We start from the raw sequence: 22,970 nt of genomic DNA, 5'->3' as shown, positions 1-22,970 counted from the left end.
CCCGGGGAGGGCTGTGCCACTCCTCAGGCACAAGTGACCATAAACTCCTCTCTCCTCTCTAGGTGGACACGCTGAACGCCGAGCTAGCAGCCGAGCGCAGCGCCGCCCAGAAGAGCGACAACGCGCGCCAGCAACTGGAGCGGCAGAACAAGGAGCTGAAGGCCAAACTGCAGGAGCTCGAGGGTGCTGTCAAGTCCAAGTTCAAGGCCACCATCTCAGCCCTGGAGGCCAAGATTGGGCAGCTGGAGGAGCAGCTTGAGCAGGAAGCCAAGTAAGAGGTTTTTGCTGTCATAAACCAAAGCTTACCAACCAGGCTCAGTCAGAGACAAAACAGACACGCCCCTTTCGGGAGGGGCTCCCCACTGCGTGGGCGGAGAACACAGATAACCAGAGTGGGAGACAGAAGTTGGTGTGAGCTGTGAGAGGAGAGCTGTGAGCGTTCAGAGGCTGGGAGGACAGACGGCCTCTGTGAACAGTCAGGGAAGGCTGGGCTTTAGGACTCAGCTCAGGGCTCACCACACGTGCACCCCCTGATTTCCCAGGCACCCTGAGTTTGCATCTCCTACCCAGAGTCGATTTCCCAAGCGTGTGGCATCCCATGAAGCGCTAGTTTGCGGCCAGAGAACAAATGCAGTATGACAGAAATCAAAGCCTTTCTTCTCCCATAGGAAAGGATTGCTTAACAGCTTTCATGTTGTATTAAAGCATGAGAAATTGTACAGCACAGCTGCTGGCAGGCAGGCGTTTACAAAGCTATGAGGTCATAGTCCCTAGAGCCAGGGTAGACCTTCAGATTCACCCTCTTGTTGGGGAGCGTGGAGCCCAGAAATGCAGGGCTCGTGGCCAGAACGCCTGCCTCCTCCCCAGTCCCCCGTCCTAGGACTTCCCACTCCACTCTTGGACTCCAGTGGGCTGAATCAAACAGTTAAGGGTTTGTTTCTGGTTGGAACTAACAGAACTCACCCTTTCGGCTGACTCCATCCCTATCCATTTTTGCATATTTGTTAAGGAACGAAATAACTTTTTCTGTCTTCCACGGAGTCCTCCAAATAAGTTACCTCTCCTTCACATGGGACGATGTAGACCTATCTAGAAACATGGATTTGTTTCACCTCTAACCAAAGAGGGAGTGTAGGGGGTTTGTTTTTTGTTTTTTCAATGTGAGCTGCCAAAGCCCTACGTCATAGGAGGTAATCAGTAAATTCTCAAGTGAAACAATCACTTAATAAATTGGGTTGTTTCTTAGGGGAAAAGTTTAGGTGATTAAGGATGGCATCTTCAAAAGTCTGTGTTCAGTATAACTGACAGGTAGCTTGTATGTAACATTTGTTGTTTAGAAGATCACTGTGTACAGGCCGGGCGCGGTGGCTCACGGCTGTAATCTCAGCACTTTGGGAGGCCAAGGCAGACAGATCACCTGAGGTGAACAGTTCGAGACCAGCCTGGCCAACGTAGTAAAACCCCGTCTCTACTAAAAATACAAAAATTAGCCAGGCGTGGCAGCACGCACCTGTAGTCCCAGCTACACGGGAGGCTGAGGCAGGAGAATCGCTCGAACCCGGGAGGCGGAGGTTGCAGTGAGCAGAGATGGTGCCATTGCACTCCAGCCTGGGCGACAGAGCGAGACTCCATCTCAAAAACACAAAAAGTAAGATAACTGAGTACAGTGATTAATACCTGTGTACAGTAATTAATACCTACACATGCAGGAAAAATGTGCTTTTTCTACCTTTCGCTACTGAGGAATACACTAAAGGCAATTCCTGTTTTGACCAGAAGGAAAAGGTCTCGGCACCACATTAGTCACGATATTCTGGGCAGAGAGGTCCATGATGCCTCCACCATGTGTCATCTTCCCAAAGAAAAAGGGCTTTAAAAAATATTTTTTCCCCACACAAAATATCATTTCAAGAATTTCAGAACTACTGTGACCACTTTCACAGGGAACGAGCAGCCGCCAACAAATTAGTCCGTCGCACTGAGAAGAAGCTGAAAGAAATCTTCATGCAGGTGGAGGATGAGCGTCGACACGCGGATCAGTATAAAGAGCAGGTGCGTGCGGGAATGCCTCCCTGGGAAGCATGTGAGCAAAGGAACTGGTGGAGAACGCGTTGGTGGCACAACTGACCAGTGGAATTCAGGGGCCTCCCGATTCTGATGTTTCGGCTAACACGGGCTGTTCCATGTTCCTGGCGGGCACTGTCAGTACCCGAGACACAGGAGGGAGGGGACAGCAAGTTGCAGTGAGGCCTGGACTGAACTGTAAAGCTCCTGCTTTCTCCACTAGAATGTGCGCTTCGTGAGTACAGGGATTTCTGCCTGTTTTGCTCCCTGTTATCTCCCTAATGCCTAGTGTAGTTCCTGGACATTGCTGGCAGTCATGAGGTACTGGCTGGGTGTAGGGTGGACCCAGGAGATAATGAATAGAAAGTGAAGGGAAGACAGAGGTACTGCACGCTGCACCTGAGTGGCTTCGGTGTCTGCATCCAGGCCCCCTTCTCTAAGTGCGCAGGGAATGTTCCGCAGGACTTTCAACTGTGGGGCAGGCCTGCCCTGATGGCAGCGTGGGCAGCTGTACCCTCCCTCCCGCTCCCTGCCCTCTGCCTGGTGAGACTTCACACTGCAGACACTGGCCAGAAAGGTGGATGGATCTGAGGATTTCACTGCCTTTGGCCCGAACCCTCCCCAACTTCAATCACTCGGTCAAGCAACCTGGCCTTCCCTTCCCACCCCCACCCTTGGGGCCTAGCAACATGGAGAACAGTTGAGGGCGGTGTGCGCTGGGCCCCCGAGGCACTGGCCAGCCCCTGTGTGGCTCAGGAATGAAGGGTCCGAAAGGGAGGCTCTTAGTTCTGTGGCAGGTCATCCCAGGGTGCTTTTCTGCTTGAATCTGAGTATGATATCTGAGATGCCCATCCTTGAAAGGAGGTGTAGAGATGCATCGTACAACCTCCCGGGCTTGGGGATTGTACCACATTGCTGGTTCTTCCGCATTTTGCAAGAATAGCAGTTCCCTTTCTAGGTCACGTGTGTGAAGATAGTAAACTCTGTCCTTTTTCTGCAGAAAACTCACCAGTAAAAAACACCTTGAGTATTTTTTCGTTTTTTTGGCCTAGTGTGCTTTGCAGATGCTGGCTTTGCTGAGAGCGGCAGGCCAGTTACAGAGCCTCTGACCAGCCCCCAGGCATGTGTGTACATCCGTGTACACGCGTGCTCACAAGAGTAACAGGCAGAGCCCCGCACTGCCACGCTCGGGGTGCAGAGAGGCCGACGCTGGACTCACCAGTTTGGTTTGTTTTGGTTCATGTACCCTCCCCAAGATGGAGAAGGCCAACGCTCGGATGAAGCAGCTTAAACGCCAGCTGGAGGAAGCAGAAGAAGAAGCGACGCGTGCCAACGCATCTCGGCGTAAACTCCAGCGGGAACTGGATGATGCCACCGAGGCCAACGAGGGCCTGAGCCGCGAGGTCAGCACCCTGAAGAACCGGCTGAGGTGAGCAGGCACGTGGCCCCGAGCTGACAGGCAGCTGTTGTGGGTTAGCTTAGGCTCGGGGCGTAGCTGGTTGGAGGAAGTTTACTTAGATCCATGCCCGGTGATCCATTCTTTCTCCTGAACCACTTCATTTAAGATTTCTGACCTTGATAGTCATCCTCGGGGAGAATAAAAGAGGAGCAAGCCCACTCCTTGCCAGTCACTAGAGGACCACACTCATCCACCACACCAGGCTGGAGCTGCATCAGGCGTCCATCCCCGTCCAGACATCCAGTAGCGAGGCGAGCTCCCAGCCTCTGTTAAAAAGCAGGGCAGGGGGCAGGAGCTCCTCCCGGGACCTGGTGCCATCAGCCCTCCTCAGCACGGTCCTCCTCACTACACTGGATCTGCTGTGTACCAGGGCGAGGGCGGAGCGTGGGAGAGCTACAGCTGAGGTCCCTGCCCCGCAAGACCAGCTCAGCCGAGGTTACAGCACGTCTGGCCGATGGGCAGATTTGGTGCATAACCTGCTTTTGTACAGCCATCAAGCTAAGAATGGTGTCTACATTTTTAAATGGTTCTAAAAACACAAAAACAAAGAATATTCAACAGAGTCCTTAGGTGGCCCACAAATCCTCAATAAAATATTTGCCATCTGGCTGATTCCCTGGTTAGCAGGTAGAGCTTGGCCTTAATCCGTCTTCCTTACCATTTCCATCACAGACAGTCCTAGGCTGAACCAAGTCCTCCCCAGTTCTCCGAGGACCCTGCTCTGCCTACTCTGCAGGCAGGGTTGTGGGAGAGGCAGAAAGGCACACAGTCTTTTCCCATCGGACCGCCGCCCCCACAAGGTCGTGTGTCCGAGGAAGGGGTGCAGGGGGAAGGTTCTGCGGCGCTGAGTGGTTGGAGCTACTGACAGCCACGTGCTCCTGTCTGTTTACCCACACACATCCGCTTCCTGTTCTCTCCAGGCGGGGCGGCCCCATCAGCTTCTCCTCCAGCCGATCTGGCCGGCGCCAGCTGCACATTGAAGGAGCTTCCCTGGAGCTCTCCGACGACGACACGGAAAGTAAGACCAGTGATGTCAATGAGACGCAGCCACCCCAGTCAGAGTAAAGTCGCAGGAAGCCAGAGGAGGCGATACAGTGGGACACTTAGGAATGCACCGGTGCCAGCCTGCCTTGGGGCCTCCTGCAGATTTAGGAAATTGGCCAGCTACGGGATTCCTTCCTGAAAGATCAACTGTGTCTTAAGGCTCTCCAGCCTACGCATACTGTATCCCGCTTCAGACTTAGGTACAATGCTCCCCTTTTTATATATAGACACACACAGGACACACATATTAAACAGATTGTTTCATCATTGCATCTATTTTCCATATAGTCATCAAGAGACCATTTTATAAAACACGGTAAGAACCCTTTTTAAACAAACTCCAGGCCCTTGGCTGCGGGTCGCTGGGTTATTGGGGCAGCGCCGTGGGCGTCGCTCAGTCGCTCTGCATGCTCTCTGTCATACAGGCAGGTCACCTAGTTCTGTGTTCACGTGGCCCCCGACTCCTCAGCCACATCAAGTCTCCTAGACCTTTGTGGACTCTAAACTGCACTTGTCTCTCTCATTTCTCTCAAATAATGATCAACACTATTTCAGTGAGCAAACTGTGAAAGGGGCTTTGGAAAGAGTAGGAGGGGTGGGCTGGATTGGAAGCAACACCCATTTGGGGTTACCATGCCCATCCCCCAAGGGGGGGCCCTGCCCCTCGAGTCGATGGTGTCCCGCATCTCCTCATGTGAACTGTCCTTGGCCAGGGCTGGTCTGTGCATGGAAGGGATAGTGGCCACACTGCAGCTGTGGCAGCCATGGATCACGTAGACTTCCAGATGGTCTCCCGAACCGCCTGGCTCAGCCGGTGCCCTCCTCACGTCAGGAGCAAGCAGCCGCGGACCCCTAAGCCGAGCTAGTGGAAGGCCCTCCCTCGCCAGCCAGGCCCTCACGCTGACCTTGCAAATTCAGCCGCTGCTTTGAGCCCAAAATGGGAATATTGGTTTTGTGTCCGAGGCTTGTTCCAAGTTTGTCAATGAGGTTTATGGAACCTCCAGAACATATGCCATCTTCCTGAATGTTGACATGCCAGTGGGTGTGACTCCTTCATTCTTCCTTCTCCCTTCCCTTTGGACAGTGTTACAGTGAACACTTAGCATCCTGTTTTTGGTTGATAGTTAAGCAAACTGACATTACGGAAAGTGCCTTAGACACTACAGTACTAAGACAATGTTGAATATATCATTCGCCTCTATAACAATTTAATGTATTCAGTTTTGACTGTGCTTCATATCATGTACCTCTCTAGTCAAAGTGGTATTACAAACATTCAGTGACAATGAATCAGTGTTAATTCTAAATCCTTGATCCTCTGCAATGTGCTTGAAAACACAAACCTTTTGGGTTAAAAGCTTTAACATCTGTTAGGAAGAATTTGTCCTGTGGGTTTGGAATCTTGGATTTCCCCCTTTATGAATTGTACTGGCTGTTGACCACCAGACACCTGACCGCAAATATCTTTTCTTGTATTCCCGTATTTCTAGACAATGATTTTTGTAAGACAATAAATTTATTCATTATAGATATTTGCGCCTGCTCTGTTTACTTGGAGAAAAAAGCACCCGTGGAGAATAAAGAGACCTCAATAAACAAGAATAATCATGTGAACATGGAATCTGTTTTCTCACCTTCTGTTCTCGATTTCCCATCTGTGATGTGACTGGAGGGTGGGCGCCACACAGACTTCAAATGACGGCGCCAGGCCCTTTCGCCGAGGGCGCTGTCTCCCAGGTCAGACGACAGAGTAATTCTCAGGCCAGTCCTGGCTCCAACTCTTGTTCCTGCCAGCGCCTGGCAGGGTGCAGATGCCCTGGAAAGGGAAAGACCACCCAAAGGCAGGGGCTGGCCTAGCTGTCAAGGGAGTGAGGTAGGAGGGCTCTGGTCACCAACCAATGAAGCTCACTGCTGGGTTAGGACATTTTCAGAGGTCCAAGACATTTCAGGCTGCATTTTCAGGCAGACACATATTGAAGATGCTTTTGAAGGCTTCAGTGATGAGGCCACAGCCTCTCCCGTGCAGGCCAACTAGGATGAGAGAGATCCTAGGGCAGTACAGAATCACACAGAGAATGCCCATTTCTTATTCCATGACATTCTCGGGTTAGGCTGGTTCTGGGGGTAAGGGGTCTGTGACTAGGCTTCTTGGCAGCAGTGGAAACGTGTGAAATGGGCAGAAGTGCCCTCTTCTGTGCCACCACCATGGGCGAGGAAAGGTGAGTCACAGGTGTGGTGCTTCACCCCCACATCCAGTATTTTATCCAAGAGTGTATGGAATTCAGAGGCTTGTTTTTCTCAAAAAGTAAGAACTCTGGGCTGGGCGTGGTGCTCAAGCCTATAATCCCAGCACTTTGGGAGGCCAATGGATCATTTGAGGTCAGAAGTTCAAATCGAGCCTGGCCAACGTGGTAAAACCCCATCTCTACTAAAAACACAAAAATTCGCCAGGTGTGGTGGTGTGCACCTGTAGGCCCAGCAACTTGAGGGGCTGAGGCATGAAAATTACTTGAACCTGGGAGGTGGAGGCTACAGTGAGCTGAGAGCACGCCACTGCACTCCAGCCTGGGCGACGGAGGGAGACACTGTCTCAAAAAAAAAAAAATCTTCCCTACTGGCTGGTCTAACTGGTGTTCACGTCACAGTTTCCCAACTACTCAGCGTGCCAGAAAAACCACCTGTGTGGACCAATTCCAGGCCCTGGTGCTGCGAAGATACTATTTAATAACTAGAAGGGACCTTTCTTGACTGACCACACTCCAGGCCTAAGGAAAGGTAGTTTCTACAACCTTTGTCGGGCATTCAGAGCACAGGGAAGGCAGTTGACGGCAGCTGGGCGCTGTGTGTATCAGAAGGTCAAGCTGGTCAGCTTCTGCGCGGCAGCAGCGTGGTTCCCGGGGAGAGAACTCGCAAGACGGAAAAGGCTTGCTCTTTCGTTAGGCCTGAGTTTAGATGGCAGGAGGCGGTTCTGGGGCTTCATTTAGGGCTTTAAATGCTCTGTCCTTGCCATACCGTAGATGCCGTTTTTTTTGTTTTTTCTTTAATGCAGCCATTCCAGGGGACTATTTTAAACTGCTTTGGAGGGATGACAACTTTTTTTTTTTTTTCCCTGAGATAGAGTCTCGCTCTGTCTCCCAGGCTGGAGCACAGTGGCACGATCTCAGCTAACTTCAACCTCCACCTCGGGGTTCAAGTCATTCTCTGCCTCAGCCTCCCGAGTAGCTGGGATTACAGGTGCCCGACACCAGGCCTGGCTAATTTTTGTTTCCTTTTTTGGGGTTTTTTTTTTTTTTTCGGTAGAAACGGGATTTCACCATGTTGGACAGGCTGGTTTTGAACTCCTGGCCTCAAGTGATCTGCCCGCCTTGGCCTCCCTCCCAAAGTGCTGGGATTACAGGTGTGAGCCACCATACCCAGCCGGTAACACCTATTTCCAGCCTGGTGGCTTGAGGGGACACTTCCAATTCCTGATGGCATCAGCCTATAGATTCGTCACATCTTTGTGTCACCAATTTTTCCTGTCCCAGGAAACCTCGGCTAAGATGAATTGTGGGCTGTAAGGCCAAGCTGTTCTCCTAGCCAGCCCTTCCTACGGCTCTGGGTATGACTGACCCATGGCCCTTTTCCCGGAGGCTGGTGCTGCTGAGGGACCAGGTCAAGACTGGAGAAGACCTCACTGTTGTCAAACCACACCTTCCTGCTCTTCCTTCAGCCCCCCAAAAAAGAAAAAAGCCAGAACAGGCTCCAGGCCGGAACGGTCAGGAAGTGGCGATGACTCCTCTCCCTCCAGTTCCAGGCAGGTCTCCCCTTACGAGGCCCCACCCACACAGGCTTCCCAGTCTCTGGGAGGAACGCAAGAAAGCACCTCTCCCTTTCCACCTTTCGCGGACAACCTCCGCACCAAGAGCTTTCCCAGATTTTGAGTGTTTGCCAAAATGCCGTCCTGAGCCAGCTGTCAGGACCAGACAGAGAAGCCCACTTCCTTCTCTAGGCACCTGCCATTTGGGAATCAAGCAGACTGCGAAGCACCCGTTCTTGTTGGGAAACTTATATGAAGCTACTGAAAGGGTGTAAGTCCATCATACAGCTTTTCAGAGACACTCACTGTAGCTACAGAGCCTGTAAACTGGGCAGAAAGCGTGGCCTCAGCCTCAGTCCCTGCTGAGACGAGCAGCCCAGTAACTGGCTCCATTCCGGCTGACTGGATGCCACAAAGCCCTATTTAAGAGGTAACGTGACATAATCGATACACTGGGTCTCACAGATCCCCATGCAGAGCGCTGCCTCTCCCAAGTATGTGCCATACTGCACTGGTGCCAAGGCACCCTGGCTTCACGTGGGCCACATCTCCCGTGTCTCACAATCACTGTCAGGAGGCAGCAGCTATGATGGTGTCATTGCCCGACTCCTGGTGAGATCAATAAAGCCCAGCAGCAAAATTTGCAGAACGGGAAATACAAAATTAGGTGGGCGTGGTGGCGCACGCCTGTAATCCCAGCTACTTGGGAGACTGAGGCAGGAGAATTGCTTGAATCCGGGAGGTGGAGGTTGCAGTGAGCCAAGATCACGCCATTGCCCTCCAGCCTGGGCAACAAGAGTGAAAATCCGTCTCCAGAGGAAAAAAAAACACTTGCAGAATGAGCATCAGCAGCTTAGAAGGAAATTCTGGAGCCGCACTGGAATCTGCTTTTCAGGAATGCTGTATCACCAACACACACCATGAGACAGGGCACAACACTGTTACAGTCGGGGAGGGGGCAGAGCTGGCTACAGGGTGCTCCCTAAAGCTGTGGCTCCACGCAGGGTGCCTCCCCTCTCCCAGAAGTGCCAGCTTCCACCTTGGCTCTCAGGAGACCCGCACTAGTGGCGTCTCTGGGGCAGCTGCCAAGAGAGGTGGAGTCAGCACGCGCAGCGGGCACAGGAGGAAGGCTAGGTGAACTGACTCCTCCTGCTGCAAAGGCTGTGCCAGCCCCGCCACCCGTCACTTCCAAGCCTTCAAAACCTGCTCCTCTCCCGAGGCATGGCACAGAGAGTGGGAGTCAAGGCCACTGAGGCCTTGTTTGGAAAGGCACCGCAGCAAAAGACTGGGCTCGTGCCCAAGCCTGGCCTCACGATGAATTAGCCGTGCAAGCTCAGGCACCTCAAACCCAGGCCCATTGTCCTTTCTGCCACCTGAGGTCAGAGCACTGTGTCCTGTCCTCAGGTCACCTCTGTACAGTTCTCGCGGGCCTCACTGTGACTCAGCGTCCCAGCTTTGGCTCCTGGGTCTCAGCTGCATCGGTCAGGGGTCATTTCTGGCCACTCTGGGCTGGAGGGAGTGGAGTGCTGGCTACGACTCTCTTCTAAGACGACATTTGGGAGTGAGGGATAGGACTGAGCGGCTGAAACGAAAACACCTGGGCGCGAGAGGCTGCCCGCCACCCAGGAGACAAGCCCCACCAGCAGGGAGGAAGGGCACACGGACGCAGCTCAAGCAGGGCTCGCTCCTGAGTTTCATGGAGAGCCACGCGAAACCAGATACCCGGCAGCCCCAGGAAGAAAACCCACCCAGGGGCACTCTTTAGCTAGACAGGCAAACAGTACGGAGCGGCATTCACGCCAGGTGGCAGCTGCTCTCTCCGACCAGGTCCGCAGTAGCACCTGACACCCCACAGTCCAAACAGAAGGCGGGAGATGAGGTCCAGGGAGTCGGCTGGTTTCCTCACGAGGGGGTCATTTGCCAAGAGCTGCTACAGCCACAAAAAAAATGTCACTAAGGCCGGCCACGGTGACTCACACCTGTAATCCCAGAACTTTGGGAGGCTGAGGCAGGTGGATTACCTGAGGTCAAGAGTTCAAGACCAGCCTGAACAACGTGTTGAAACCCGGCTTCTACTAAAAATACAACAACAACAACAACAAATTTAGCCGGGCATGGCGGCGGGCACCTGTAATCCCAGCTACTTAGGAGGCTGAGGCAGGAGAATCGCTGGAACCTGGGGGGTGGAGGTTGCGGTGAGCCGAGATCACACCACTGCACTCCAGCCTGGGTGACAGCGAGACTCCATCTCAAAAAACAAACCAAAAAAAGTCATTGAAGTTGGTATGTAACTCCCCACTGCTAAATCAGGCTGGCTAAGAAAATTTTTTTTAATTTTTAAAGTGAAAATCTCTTCCCAAAGGGACCAGAAATAAGCCCAAAGGCACACTGCTACCCTCCAGGGACCTGGCCCAGGCTCTTCTGAACACAAAGCGGTGGCGACATGCAGTGGATGACACGTGGGCCCCTGTAGCCTGGGCCCTTCCTCCAGATATCAACTGAGTGGCCAGCAATTGGCAAAACAGTCCGGATAAGATGAGCCCAGGGTGGGGCCGGGCACGGTGGCTTACGCCTGTAATCCCAGCACTTTGGGAGGCTGAGGTGGGTGGATCGCGAGGTCAGGGGTTCGAGACCAGCCTGACCAACATGGTGAAACCCCGTCTCTACTAAAAATACAAAAATTAGCTGGGTGTGGTGGCGGGCGCCTGTAATCCCAGCTACTCAGGAGGCTGAGGCAGGAGAATTGCTTGAACCCGGAAGGCGGAGGTTGCAGTGAGCGGAGATCACGTCACTGCACTCCAGCCTGGGAGACAAAGCGAGACTCCATCTCAAAAAAAAAAAAAAAAAAAAAAAGATGAGCCCAGGGTGTTCAAGATGCAAAGGAAGTGAGAAATCACTTGGGGAGCTAGGGATGAAGATTCAGGGCTCCAAACATCATCTGTGCTTTAACCAGAGTTAAAGACCTGCTTGCTGTGTTTTAGTTGGGCTTCCTATGTAAATAAAGAGGCCAGGTAAATGCTGAAACCACTCATCTAATCCAAACCTTCCCATGAGGGTTGGGAAAGAAGCTGGACGTTGCTGCACATCAACAAGAGGCTTAGGATTGTCCTCTCAGCCACTGCAGCTCAGCTGAGCACAGCACACACCCACTGCAAGTGTCCCTGGAGACTCAGCTCAGGACAAAATCTCCAGGAACTAACAGCAGATATTCCTGTCCATAGATTAATAGAGAAATGTTTGACAATGGATCCTACTTAATAGTTCTTATTCACTCAGGACTTTATTTTATTTTAGAGACGGAGTCTAGCCCTGTCACCCAGGCTGGAGTGCAGTGGCATGATCTCGGCTCATTGCAACCTCTGCCTCCTGGGTTCAAGCGATTCTCCTGCCTCAGCCTCCCGAGTAGCTGGGATGACAGGCACACACCACCACACCCAGCTAATTTTTGTATTTTAGTAGAGACGGGGTTTCACCATGTTGGTCAGGCTGGTCTCGAACTCCTGACCTTGTGATCCGCCCGCCTCACAGCCTCCCAAAGTCACTCAGGGTTTTGATTCACTTCATTTTCATTTACTTATAGTTTTAAAACTATAAAATATACTGTTTCTATTGTTATAAGCAAACAGTGCGCAGAATCTGATGCATTCACACAGAACCCCAGTTTACGCATTCTTCAGTGTGTTACCTTATGTCTTGCTTCCAAATATCTGACACCTTCTCTCACTTGCTAGCATTAACCTGAGGGATGAGAAGAAGTGCCAGTTCGAAGAGACTTCTAATCCCAGAATGACAGCATCTCTCATGAATGGCAGCACAGCTGCAGGACCAGCTCCCGGATCCATCCCAGTTACTCTGGGACTTCGTGAACTTCCACCCTCAACATCCTGGTCCTTCCTTCCAGATTTTCACATGGGGCCCAGGCCACTCTCGAACTGCTCCTGGCAATCACAGCCAAGCCCAGAAGCCAGTGCCAAGAAACAGCATGAGGACGCCCACTCCACACATAAGACATCTCCAGAGGCCACCTGATCTCTGTCCCATTCCACAGCTGCTGTCATTGGAACCTGACTTTATGGGCCCCAACTCTCCTCTCATGGGATGGCAGAGACTGAATAAAGCAACATCAATCCTTTTTTTCTGTGAAATTTATTGTTTCCACATTAAAAGACTTTTTTTGAGGGGAAGTATTTTTTGTAACCACATGATGATCCTATACAGCTGCCCAGAGGAGGACACCATCAGAGTCATTAACATGCCATATGAGTTCTGAATAAATAAAAGCTACAAAGCCCAAGTTATATACAAATATCTTAGGCAATAATGTTTACAAACCTATGTACAATAAAACAAATGTAAACAGTAAATGCAGCATGAGAGTAATCAAAGGATGCACAGGGACAGCCGCCGCTGTTCAGCCCGCCCTGGAACCAGCCACTCACCCTTCCGAACACAACGGGACGGCCCTTGGGAGAGAAAACAAAAACGCTCCAAAGATGTGGTTGAACTGAAGGACGGGAAGGCTGGCGAGAGGCTGCCCACCTCCCTCACCCCGAGTCTGAGGCGCCCGGAGGAAGAGACAGCACAGAGGCTCGGCCCGTGTGTGCGCCGTCCCAGAGGCTCCTGCCACGTGGGGCTCAGACGGGCATTGTGCTGCTCTGGGAGGCAAGTCCATGGAATGGTAGCTGCTTAAGTAAAATCAGAAGGTGCAGAAAATGTTCCCTAATTCAGTAACCTTCCTGACTCTTTGCCAGAAACAGGCCCAAACCGTGAGGGGCAGAGTTGGGGGACACATGATCATGAGCACTGGAGATGCCTGGGTGGGAGCTCAGGAGGGCACACATTGACCTGATTTGGGGGAGAACTTCTAGAAGATTTGCAATGTCCTAAACACAACTAAACCCTATCAGCACAGCAGAGTGGGGGCTACGAGGCAGGTGCGATGAATGGGTACTTCTGCATCCAGTGACCAAGTAATACACGTATGTATCACCTTGTGACCCACGAAAGTGCAATCATGTGAAACCAACGGCACTACGGCGAGAAGAGAAAATAGCCAGTATTGATATCGCGCAGAGTTCCGGGGCTGGGCAGGGCCCAGCAGCCGCCACTGCATGCAGCCTGCCCTCTGCCAGCCGTGCGGAGGCAGACGGAGGGGCACGGGGCTGGGCCCAGGCACCGAGGGGTGAGGCGTGGGTGTCCTGGGTTGCTGGAGGAGGGCAGGAGCCCCCACCTGGAGGCTGGGCACTCACACACTGAGAGGCAGCATACCCGGCGCTGACGACGGACGCGAGGAGCCCAGACCAGGAGGAGGAGGAGCGGGGTCAAAGCCGTTTACTGCCCTGTGGGAGCAACCAGAGCACAGAGGGAAGAGAGAGGAGAAGAAAAACAAACTCATTTAAAATCACTCACACACAGCAGGAAACTCATCTGCTTTCCCAAACTATTCCTTGCCCGCAGGAGGGTCCTGATGGCCCAAGGGGGACTGGCTGCCTGGAAAGCACCAGCTGGTTAGAGAATTGAGCATTTGGGAATCCTGGGGAACCAGGACCACATGACCCTTCTTGGCAACTTCTGCACACCGGCCACTGAAGCCGCAGTCCTGATTATTTCCCCACAGAGCAGGTCTAAATGCCTGGCAACAGCGAACTAGTTAAATAAATAATGGTGCAACTAAACAATAAGATATTACACAGCCATTAAAAACACACTCCACAAGTTTTTAATAGCATGGGAAAATATTCCGAATGTAACTAAGTGGGAAAAGATGCAGGTTACCAAACTCTGTATGTTCAATGACATGAAAGAAAAAAAAGCAAATAGTATATATTCTAGATTCTAGACTATGGCCCCTTGGACAGACATTACTATCCATGTAGCTAAATCCACAGTGCAGGGGTGGGGCGGGGAGTGTGTACAAATAAATGGATATATACACACATTATATATATGCACACACACATATGTATACACACACACCAACATATATGTACACAGGATCATCTATATCATAGAAAATTTAAGAATCGTTACTTCTCTTCCCTCTGGGCTGTGGGTGAATTCTGTCTACTACTTGATCCTTTTTTCATCATTTTCCAAATCTCCTTACATTTTCCAAATATAATGTATTAATACATGAATATCTTAATAAGGTGGAGAAAAAGAACTTTTTAAAAACGGTTTAGCAAGCAATGCCAGATGAGTAGGCTTTTCAATGCAGACTGGTGTGCAGACAGCCCAGCCCAACCCAACAGCCTGCAGCCGGGACCCAGCGCACCCGGAGCCCAGCGATGCAGGGAGCCCCCCAGCGTCCCCCTCACCCACCGTGCAGCGCAGCCACAGGAAGCAGCGAGAGGGAGGGAGTGTGCAGCCTGGAACCTCTCTCAGGAGCCACTTCAGCCTTTCCACCTTGAAAAGCTTCCTAGGAAAACCGGTCCCACTAGCAATTTAGGAGACAAAGCCAACCACGGCAAGGGGCCACACGGCGGCACGCCTGCGCACCACTGCCCCCGCCCGCTCCAGAGGGCTCCAGGGAGCTGAAGACAGACTCGTGGAGAGAGGTTCTCCTTAAAAAAAAAAAAAAGTGCGGACACACACTCCCTGCAGGGACAGCTGTTTCGTACACTGGCGAGGCGAGGAAAACCTCACAGGGACACAGGCATGCAGAGACTTGACAAACAGTCCCTGCCTACTTGGAAGAAACAAAGTTCGTGTCTAAAGAAACTAAACTCAGAGTATATGTGTGGAGTTTAAATTCCAACCATCCATACAGAGACCAAGAGCCTCAGGAGAAAGGCTCTGACAAATGTCATTTCTCCCTGTTGCACACTGTCCTACTTCAACGACAAACAGCCAGATTGTCCCTTTCCTCGCTGGGTTAGGAGAGGTCTGATTTTTAAGCTTCAACACATTTGCAAGTCTGAAACCATCCTTCCCGTTCTCCCAAGGTCACAGGCCTGTGCCTCTTCTGGGGCCAAGGCCATATCCTGTTTGCCATGGTAGCCCTCATATAATAGGCTCCATCTGTCTGGCTAGTCCCAGAGTCCCTGACACCTGCTTCTAGAAACCTCAGGGATAACCAGGCAGGCCCCACAAACGGCCGCAGCTCTCAGCACGTGAACCTCAGATTCCCAGCCTCACACACCACAGGGGCAGGGCAAGCCCCCAAACCGGCACTGTAGACAGCCCCCGGAACCCGGCAGAGAGGGAGCGCTGTTGCATGCCAAGAAGAAGCTGGCACCTGGGCCACGGGGGTGTGCAAAAGCAGCAACTAGGAGATGGCTCCTCGAGCAGGTTGAGGATGGGATTCTGGCATTTTCAAGTGAGATGGACCTTAAGGAACATCAGGTTCGTCCCACTGTTCCACTGCCAAGGCAACCAAAGCAAGAGAAGGTCCAGCCATTAGCCTAGGCTCACCTAGTGAGACTTGATGGGGAAGTCGGGCCCACAGCTGCCTCCAGATGCCCAGGCCAGGACCCTTTGCTAGCCTCCTCCTGGTGAGAGGCCACCTAGAAGCCCTCAGCAAGCAACCACTTCAGCACTCCCAGTGCAGGCCGGCTCTAATGGGAAAAGTAAGTGGTGCAGCCCAGGCTATAGAGAACCGGTAAATTTCTATCTGGACAGAAACGGAACACTTAACGTGAAGGCGGGTGGAGTAGAGAGAGAACGTCAATCCACCAGCGTCTCACCTAGCGCCTCTCTCCTGAATCAAAAAGTAGAAAGTTAAAGAACAGAGAGAGAAGAAAGCTGGCCTTCTAGATGGGAGGACAGGTCTGGTGAAGTCCCCTCGGGGGCCTGCAAAGCTGTGCACGGGGAAAAGATTTTCAGGAGAAGAGACTCTCGATATTCAACATATTCAGTTTCAGGGGGCAGCGAAGGGCCACAGGGCAATGTCCCAGTGGACAAGACCGGACTGAAGGAAGAGAGACAGGGCAGGCTGGAAGATACAGATCTGGGAGTCATATATGTAGAAAAAGGTTCCAGAGCTATAAAATTTCATGATCTTACCACCAAAGACTAGTTAAGGAGACTGAAATGTAGAGAATCCAGCTCAGAAAAAGCGCTAAGGTCAGTTGTAAAATGGCAGTGGAAGAAGTGAAAAGAGGGAAGAGACAAGGCACATTTAGAAGCTACTCGGGACAATAAATCTAAAGCAGCCGAGATAAAGGATGGAAACATTAAATCTGTCAAAGCAGCAAGGATGAGGACACTGGAGAGGGCAGGAGGGTGGGCTCCAGCTATCCAGAAGAGCTGGCAGGTAGGCACACGCCACACCCGAGTCTCCCTATTTCAGTGGATGAGTGTGGGCTCAGAGCAGCTCCGGCCTGCTCCAGTCCTCAGCCCAGGCTCTGCAAACTGCAAAGCAGTTCTGAAATGTAAGGCAGATCTTACACACGTCCCCATCTACCATTCCATTTTAACTGGGGACTCCATGCGTGAGCACAGAGGTGAGGGAGTGCTCACACTGGTCCTGATGTGAGAAAACAGAAGCAACTGGGTAACGGGAAGAACCCCAGTCCCAGGAAGACAGTCAAAGGTGGTCCCAGGGCCTGACAGTAACCCTAAACCGCCATCGCCAGACTCTGAAATCAACACTGCAGCGCCCTAGCCCACTCAGGCGTGCCACCTGGCATGCTACTCCCAGCCACCCCAGGACCACTGCAACTAATTTGCTCTTGTGTCTCACAGCTGAACTAATAATAACGGCATCCAGTCAAGTCGAATAGGACCGTGAAAGCTCACGGATGGGCTGTAAGTCAGTTAAAGCCGGGTCAGCCCCATGCAGTTAGTAAAACCAGACTGTTAATGTGTCTTCCACCACACACCAGGATTAAGAAAGAATGAAAAAGAGCACAGCAAACAAATTCAGTTACCCATGAATAACGTGGGAAATATGACTTTTTCTTGCCTAATAAAAGAAAGGAAAACATATTAAACAGTAATACAAATACTATTTCCACACCGTGCCCTAAAATTAGTCCATGCCCACCTACACACAGCCCAGAACAACTCAGAGTGGCTTACAAAAATAGAGACACGTTACATAAGAAACTACATAAAGTTATGGGGAAAAAATAGAATGGTTTTGAGAGAATCCAGGGACCACACTCCACATGAAATGTGTGTCCTTTCAGATGGTAAGACAAAGGGTGACCACGGTTGAAGGAAACAGCTCGGCACCTGGGAAGCAGGCACGGCAGCCCACGTTTCAGGAACTGGCAGAAGTGATCAGAGACTAGACAAAATCCTGGTTCTAAGAAGCCCTCCAGTGACCAGAATTTACAAAATACTTTTGAATCCCACAAAGCAATATGCCCAGTTAAGGTATATAGTTTTATGTTAGAAGGCCTCACTGCATCTAAAGTTTCAGCGGGTGGGCAGGTGGAACACACGCACACCCACACACACGCACACGCACACAAACCTACTTTGATGACGTCTCTCCCCCAAACAACCCTGCCACAGGTTTCTAGCGGCACTAGTGAGCTATCACCACGGTGCTACAGACACCTCAGGAGTGAGAGGGAGGGCAGGCAGGTTCTACAGTGGACTCAGGAGTGAGAGGGAGGGCAGGTTCTACAGTGGACTCAGGAGTGAGAGGGAGGGAGGGCAGGTTCTACAGTGGGCTCAGGAGTGAGAGGGAGGGAGGGCAGGTTCTACAGTGGGCTCAGGAGTGAGAGGGAGGGAGGGCAGGTTCTACAGTGGACTCAGGAGTGAGAGGGAGGGAGGGCAGGTTCTACAGCGGACTCAGGAGTGAGAGGGAGGGAGGGCAGGTTCTACAGCGGACTCAGGAGTGAGAGGGAGGGAGGGCAGGTTCTACAGTGGACTCAGGAGTGAGAGGGAGGGCAGGTTCTGCAGTGGACTCAGGAGTGAGAGGGAGGGCAGGCAGGTTCTGCAGTGGAGGCTTTTTCCAATGGGGCGCTTTTCTCCTGCTGAAACTACGAGCCATACTTCTACACTTCTATACAGACAGGCTTTTGTGTTCTTTAACCTGCCAGAGTGTGTAATGGACCTAGGAACTGCGATAGCCTGCCCTTCCTTTTGCAGGTGGTACACAACATCTTGGTTTTGATCTGGTCAACAGGTCGGCAGGAAGAAAGGCCAGAGGTAAAAAGCCAGGCAGGCCAGAAGCCAGAATCGAAGCACAGCGGCCAGAAAGTGGAAACACAGCAAAACCCACAGTTCTCCTCAGGAACATAGCAGCTAGAAAGACAACTCCAGCAACAGCAGCTCCATACTCCAGTGTGCATACACAATCTACTTATCACATAAGCTAAACACTCACACGATAGCCAGTTCACAAAAGCGTATTTCTTAATAGAAAAGGCACAATGTAAAATGTCTATCATTTAAAACCAACACTAAGTATCTGCAACTGTTCTGATTGGGAAGCACAGCCATTCCGGGTTCAGCTCAAGAAGTAAAGCCTACAATTGCATCTCGGATGCTCTCAAGGGACAGGGGTGCAGCCAGTGTGCCCAAGGCCCATTCCTGGCTTCAGCTCACCCTGAGGTCCCCACATCTCTTGGCAATCCCTGCCCAGGTGCTCTGCCTTGGGAGGCAAGTGGCAGGCAGGAGTAGTGACCCTGAACAGACAGTGTCATCCTTCCCTCCTCGTGACTGTTCTTAAGGGCTTCCACATGCACAGGCACCTGTCCAACCTATCCATTTATGGTTCATGCCTGCTCTCATGTAAGGCACCTGAGGCCCATCAAGAAATATGATTCCAAGGAGAGACTAATAACTACTCTAGTAGAGGGTCATTATAAGTTGTAGGGAAAAATAATTAGGCACTGTTTCCAACATTTATGAAGACTACCCTAAACATTCTCCATATCATTTAGGGGAAATGGCTACTTTCATGTAAAACCGTCCAGTCATTCCATTTACCATTCCAGTATAAAAACAAGGGCTGCCTCAAGTCTGCCTGAAACTCCTAAGCCTGAGGAAAATCAATTTTATATTTACTCCACCCGAGGAAACCCAATGGTTAGAATAAGGTTCTGATTTCAGCTGGGCGCGGTGGCAATCCCAGCACTCTGGGAGGCTGAGGCAGGAGGATCACTTGAGCCCAGGAGTTTGAGACCAGCCTAGGCAACACAGTGAGACCGCATCTCTTCCAAAGAAAAAAAAAATTATTTAAAAAATTTGTTAAAAAAAGAATAAAGTTCTAATTTGTATAGTGAGGTTTCAGAATGTGTTTTTAATACAAAACCCTTAATGAAATGTATATACCTCAGGGTGAAATTCTCTTAAGGGACAGAGATCAACCAAAACATTCCACTACAAGGAGAAGAGCCTTTTCACAGTGCACTGTGTGTCAAATCTGCTCCTTTATAAATGTGCCATAATTATTGGGGACGGCAGAAAATGCCAGCTGCTTTAAGAAATTGTGAACATTTCTAGAGTTGTACCTGTTCTGCTTTCAGAGAAAAACAAGCAAGAATGACCTCTATGACTCAAAGCAGAGACAGTGGCAGGGGATCATGGGTGCCTGTTGGCTGCTTCAGTAACACCTACCTCAGGCAGCACCGTGAGCATCCCAGGCCACGGGTCCTAACAGTGACCCATATTAAGGCATACTTGTACAACCATGTATTACCATGCAGTATTTAAAAATAAGTAAATTGAGGTAGAATAATATACATGACATGGAAAGATAATGGCAATATAAGTCATGATAGGCACATTGCAAAGCAATATTTAAAGTAAAATCCCATAACTGTTACAAACAACTTAGAGCAGATGCATAAAAATAGGATTTGACATGCCTTGGAATAACTGTAAGGAATGCAGAAACAGTGTGAAGGCAGCAAACAATGACTTTTTAGTTCATATACTTCTATACCAACTGAAATTTTTTGCATTAAGGATGCTTCAATCTTAAGACAATTTTATTTCAGTCTTCAAAAGAGCCTTAACTTTATACAAAAGTTGTATCTCCTAAACTGTATTTGATCCAGTGCCTAAGTACTTCAGGGCTTTATATTTCTCCAAAATTCTCACAGGGGATGTCTGTTGTACAGTTTGCATATATTTAATTGTGATGCTCTCTTCTACCCCGAAAAAGTATTTGCAAGTCTGCCAGCCTGTAAGCACCTGGAGAACAGGGACCTTATCACAGTCGTTTTGACTCACCAGAGCCTCACACTGCTGCCTTGCAAGAGTCTGCTTCCCAGGACAGAAGCCTCAGATTCAGGGTTCCTGGGGCAACAGACTCCACGGGGACTAGAGGACAACAACAGACATCATGTCCCCTAAGATTAGAATGATAACAGGCTGCAGGCAGGTTTGCCAAGCTGAGTTTACCTTTTCAAGGCTTCATTATGCTCACTTAATAATCTGTCACTTTACTACTCAAAAAATTATCACTTAAAACATTCAGGACTTACCCTTTGTCGAAGAAAGATGTATGCCCTGATCGAGAGAACTTTGTGCCATTGCCATTCAGCACCCCACAGTTAACATTCCCTGAAATATAGGATTTTCGTGATGCTTGGTCCTTTGCAAAATTCCTGCAAGCTGCTAATTTGGATTCTAAAGCCTACAAAAAAAAAAGAAGGAATGATACGGTTGTCAAAACAGTAGCTGCACATAAAAATTTGCATTTCAAACCATTTCTATTTCAAGCCTCAAAACCTACTCATCTCAGTTGATAATGGTGGTTAGTTCAGCCATGATCAATCAACTTTCTAATAAAAAGGCTGAATACTTACGCTCCCTTTCTAATGAGCTCAGAATATTTTATTTTTTCCTCTTAGTGTTACTGAGGGAAATACACGTAATCTTCCCCTCACAAGTAAGAAGAGTGTGGCACGGGAGGTCGAACAGCAGACCCCAGGTCTCTTGTCCCATCCATTGTTCGTTTCTAAATTGTAGACTGTTGGTTGGTGTTAGGAGCAGGGTGTGTTTGGGGAGCAAGCACTATTAAAAAACCCAAAAATATCACTTGAGAATTTTTTTTAGGGCAGCCAATTCTTTCTCTAGGTTCTTCATTTTTTCTACTGCATGAGAATGAATGAGAACATTTACAACACTTTACATGAAATTAAAAGCTATTTTATTTCTGAGAGCACTCTGTAAAATGTTTAACTGATACCCTTTGTAATTAAATAATTCACCTGCAAATGACACTGGTCTTTTAGCATTTACCTCTAAATTGGGCACCCTTGTTTTGCACCTGTCACCACAACATCTGGCAAGCACCAGGCTCTGCCAACACAGATGGCATGAAGAGATCAGGCATTTCTCATGTATTTCCACGCGCTTAGACATCATCAACTGCCTCTTTCCCATAAACACTTTGCCCAGATCAAACCCCTCCTTCTCCAAAAAAAAAATATATATATATATATATATAAAATATATACACACACAATTCATGTCTATTATCCACGACAGTAAAGGACTGGGAATGCACAGCTAAATTAAATCCACAGGTAAAATATACTTCACTTTGAGAATCCATTTGGACCTCCTCCCCCCACATTTCAATAAGAGCTATTAAAGAAACAGCAACAACGGCTGGGCGCAGTGGCTCATCCCTGTAATCCCAGCACTTTGGGAGGCCGAGGCAGGTGGATCACTCAAGGCCAGGAGTTCGAGACCAGCCTGGCCAACATGGTGAAAGCCTGTCTCTACTAAAGAAAAAATTTTAAAAATTAGCTGGGCGTGGTGGCATGCACCTGTAATCCCAACTATGCGGGAGGCTAAGGCACAAGAATCACTGGAACCCAGGAAGCAGAGATTGCAGTGAGCCTAGATAGCAGCGCTGCACTCTTGCCTGGGCGACGGAGTGAGACTCTGTCTCAAAAAAAAGAAACAGCAACAAAAACAGACAAACTTTTTTCTTCTCCTTCTTTCCTATGACAAAAGTACAATGACCTACTAAAATGACAACAGAAACAAGGAAGAGAGGTAATGACCTTGTAGGACGAACTCTGAATAAGCATAATTCAGCAATAATTCAGCAGCTTATCAAAGCTACACATACACAGTAGAAATTGAGAGCCATTCAATTCCTATATTCAAGACACGCGCTCATTCATTCAAATACATATTGAGTATCTATCACACGGCAGGCACAACTTATGTCTGAGACATCAGTGAGACATCCAAGCACAAGCACCAGGTCTTTTCAGGGGGAAAAGGGTGGTCTAGAGATTAAGATTTGAAAGATATGCCCACCCAGGGGTGGATGAAACTATGGTTGTGATTAAGAAGATCAGAAAATCAAGGACAGAACTCTGAGTAAAACCAATGTCGAAAGGGTGAGCAGATGAAGACCCTACAAGATGACTAAGAGGAATGGAAAGAAAGTTGGGAGCAGCCATGAAACAGCATCAGAGAAGCAGAGAAAAGAGGGCATTGGGAAAAAAAAAAGGTCAGTGTTGAATGCTTCAAGTAAAATTAGGACAGAACAGCATCCACTGGATTTGACAGCACTGAGATCACCAGTGAGCAGTTTTAGCGGCACGAGCAGGGGACAGAGCCCAGGCTAAAGTGTCTGGGGAGTGTGCATGCAGTCAAAATGCTAACAAAAAACGGAGATACGCTTTCAAGAAGCTTTAAAGTATGCAATATGTACCACATAAGTATTACATATAT

The 22,970-nt window shown here is 49.8% G+C and overlaps 2 protein-coding genes across 8 annotated transcripts in view; one reads left to right on the top strand and one right to left on the bottom strand.

Moving 5' to 3' along the window:
• MYH10 (myosin heavy chain 10) overlaps positions 1-6,169 on the top strand; it is a 153,064-nt gene extending 146,895 nt beyond the window's left edge. For all 4 annotated transcript variants that reach the window (XM_025363725.1, XM_025363723.1, XM_025363722.1 and 1 more), the window contains 4 exons: positions 63-271; positions 1,944-2,052; positions 3,321-3,493; positions 4,444-6,169. In XM_025363725.1, coding sequence (XP_025219510.1) covers positions 63-271; positions 1,944-2,052; positions 3,321-3,493; positions 4,444-4,588 — 636 coding nt within the window. In that variant the 3' untranslated portion in view covers positions 4,589-6,169. The remainder of the gene's footprint in view (positions 1-62; positions 272-1,943; positions 2,053-3,320; positions 3,494-4,443) is intronic.
• Positions 6,170-12,493: 6,324 nt separating this feature from the next.
• The window catches only part of NDEL1 (nudE neurodevelopment protein 1 like 1), a 33,993-nt gene continuing 23,516 nt past the window's right edge, over positions 12,494-22,970 (bottom strand). For 2 of the 4 annotated variants that reach the window (XM_025363726.1, XM_025363727.1), the window contains 2 exons: positions 20,756-20,907; positions 12,494-13,705 (listed from right to left, as the gene is read on the bottom strand). In XM_025363726.1, the coding sequence (XP_025219511.1) occupies positions 13,612-13,705; positions 20,756-20,907 (246 nt within the window). In that variant the 3' untranslated portion in view covers positions 12,494-13,611. Of the gene's footprint in view, positions 13,706-17,236; positions 17,272-20,755; positions 20,908-22,970 lie in introns of all 4 variants that reach the window. The other 2 variants (XM_025363728.1, XM_025363729.1) reach the window with 2 other exon arrangements.

This window comes from Theropithecus gelada, chromosome 16 (genome assembly GCF_003255815.1).
Source record: "Theropithecus gelada isolate Dixy chromosome 16, Tgel_1.0, whole genome shotgun sequence".
Lineage (NCBI taxonomy): Eukaryota > Metazoa > Chordata > Mammalia > Primates > Cercopithecidae > Theropithecus > Theropithecus gelada.
This window is presented reverse-complemented; position numbering and strand designations above follow the sequence as displayed.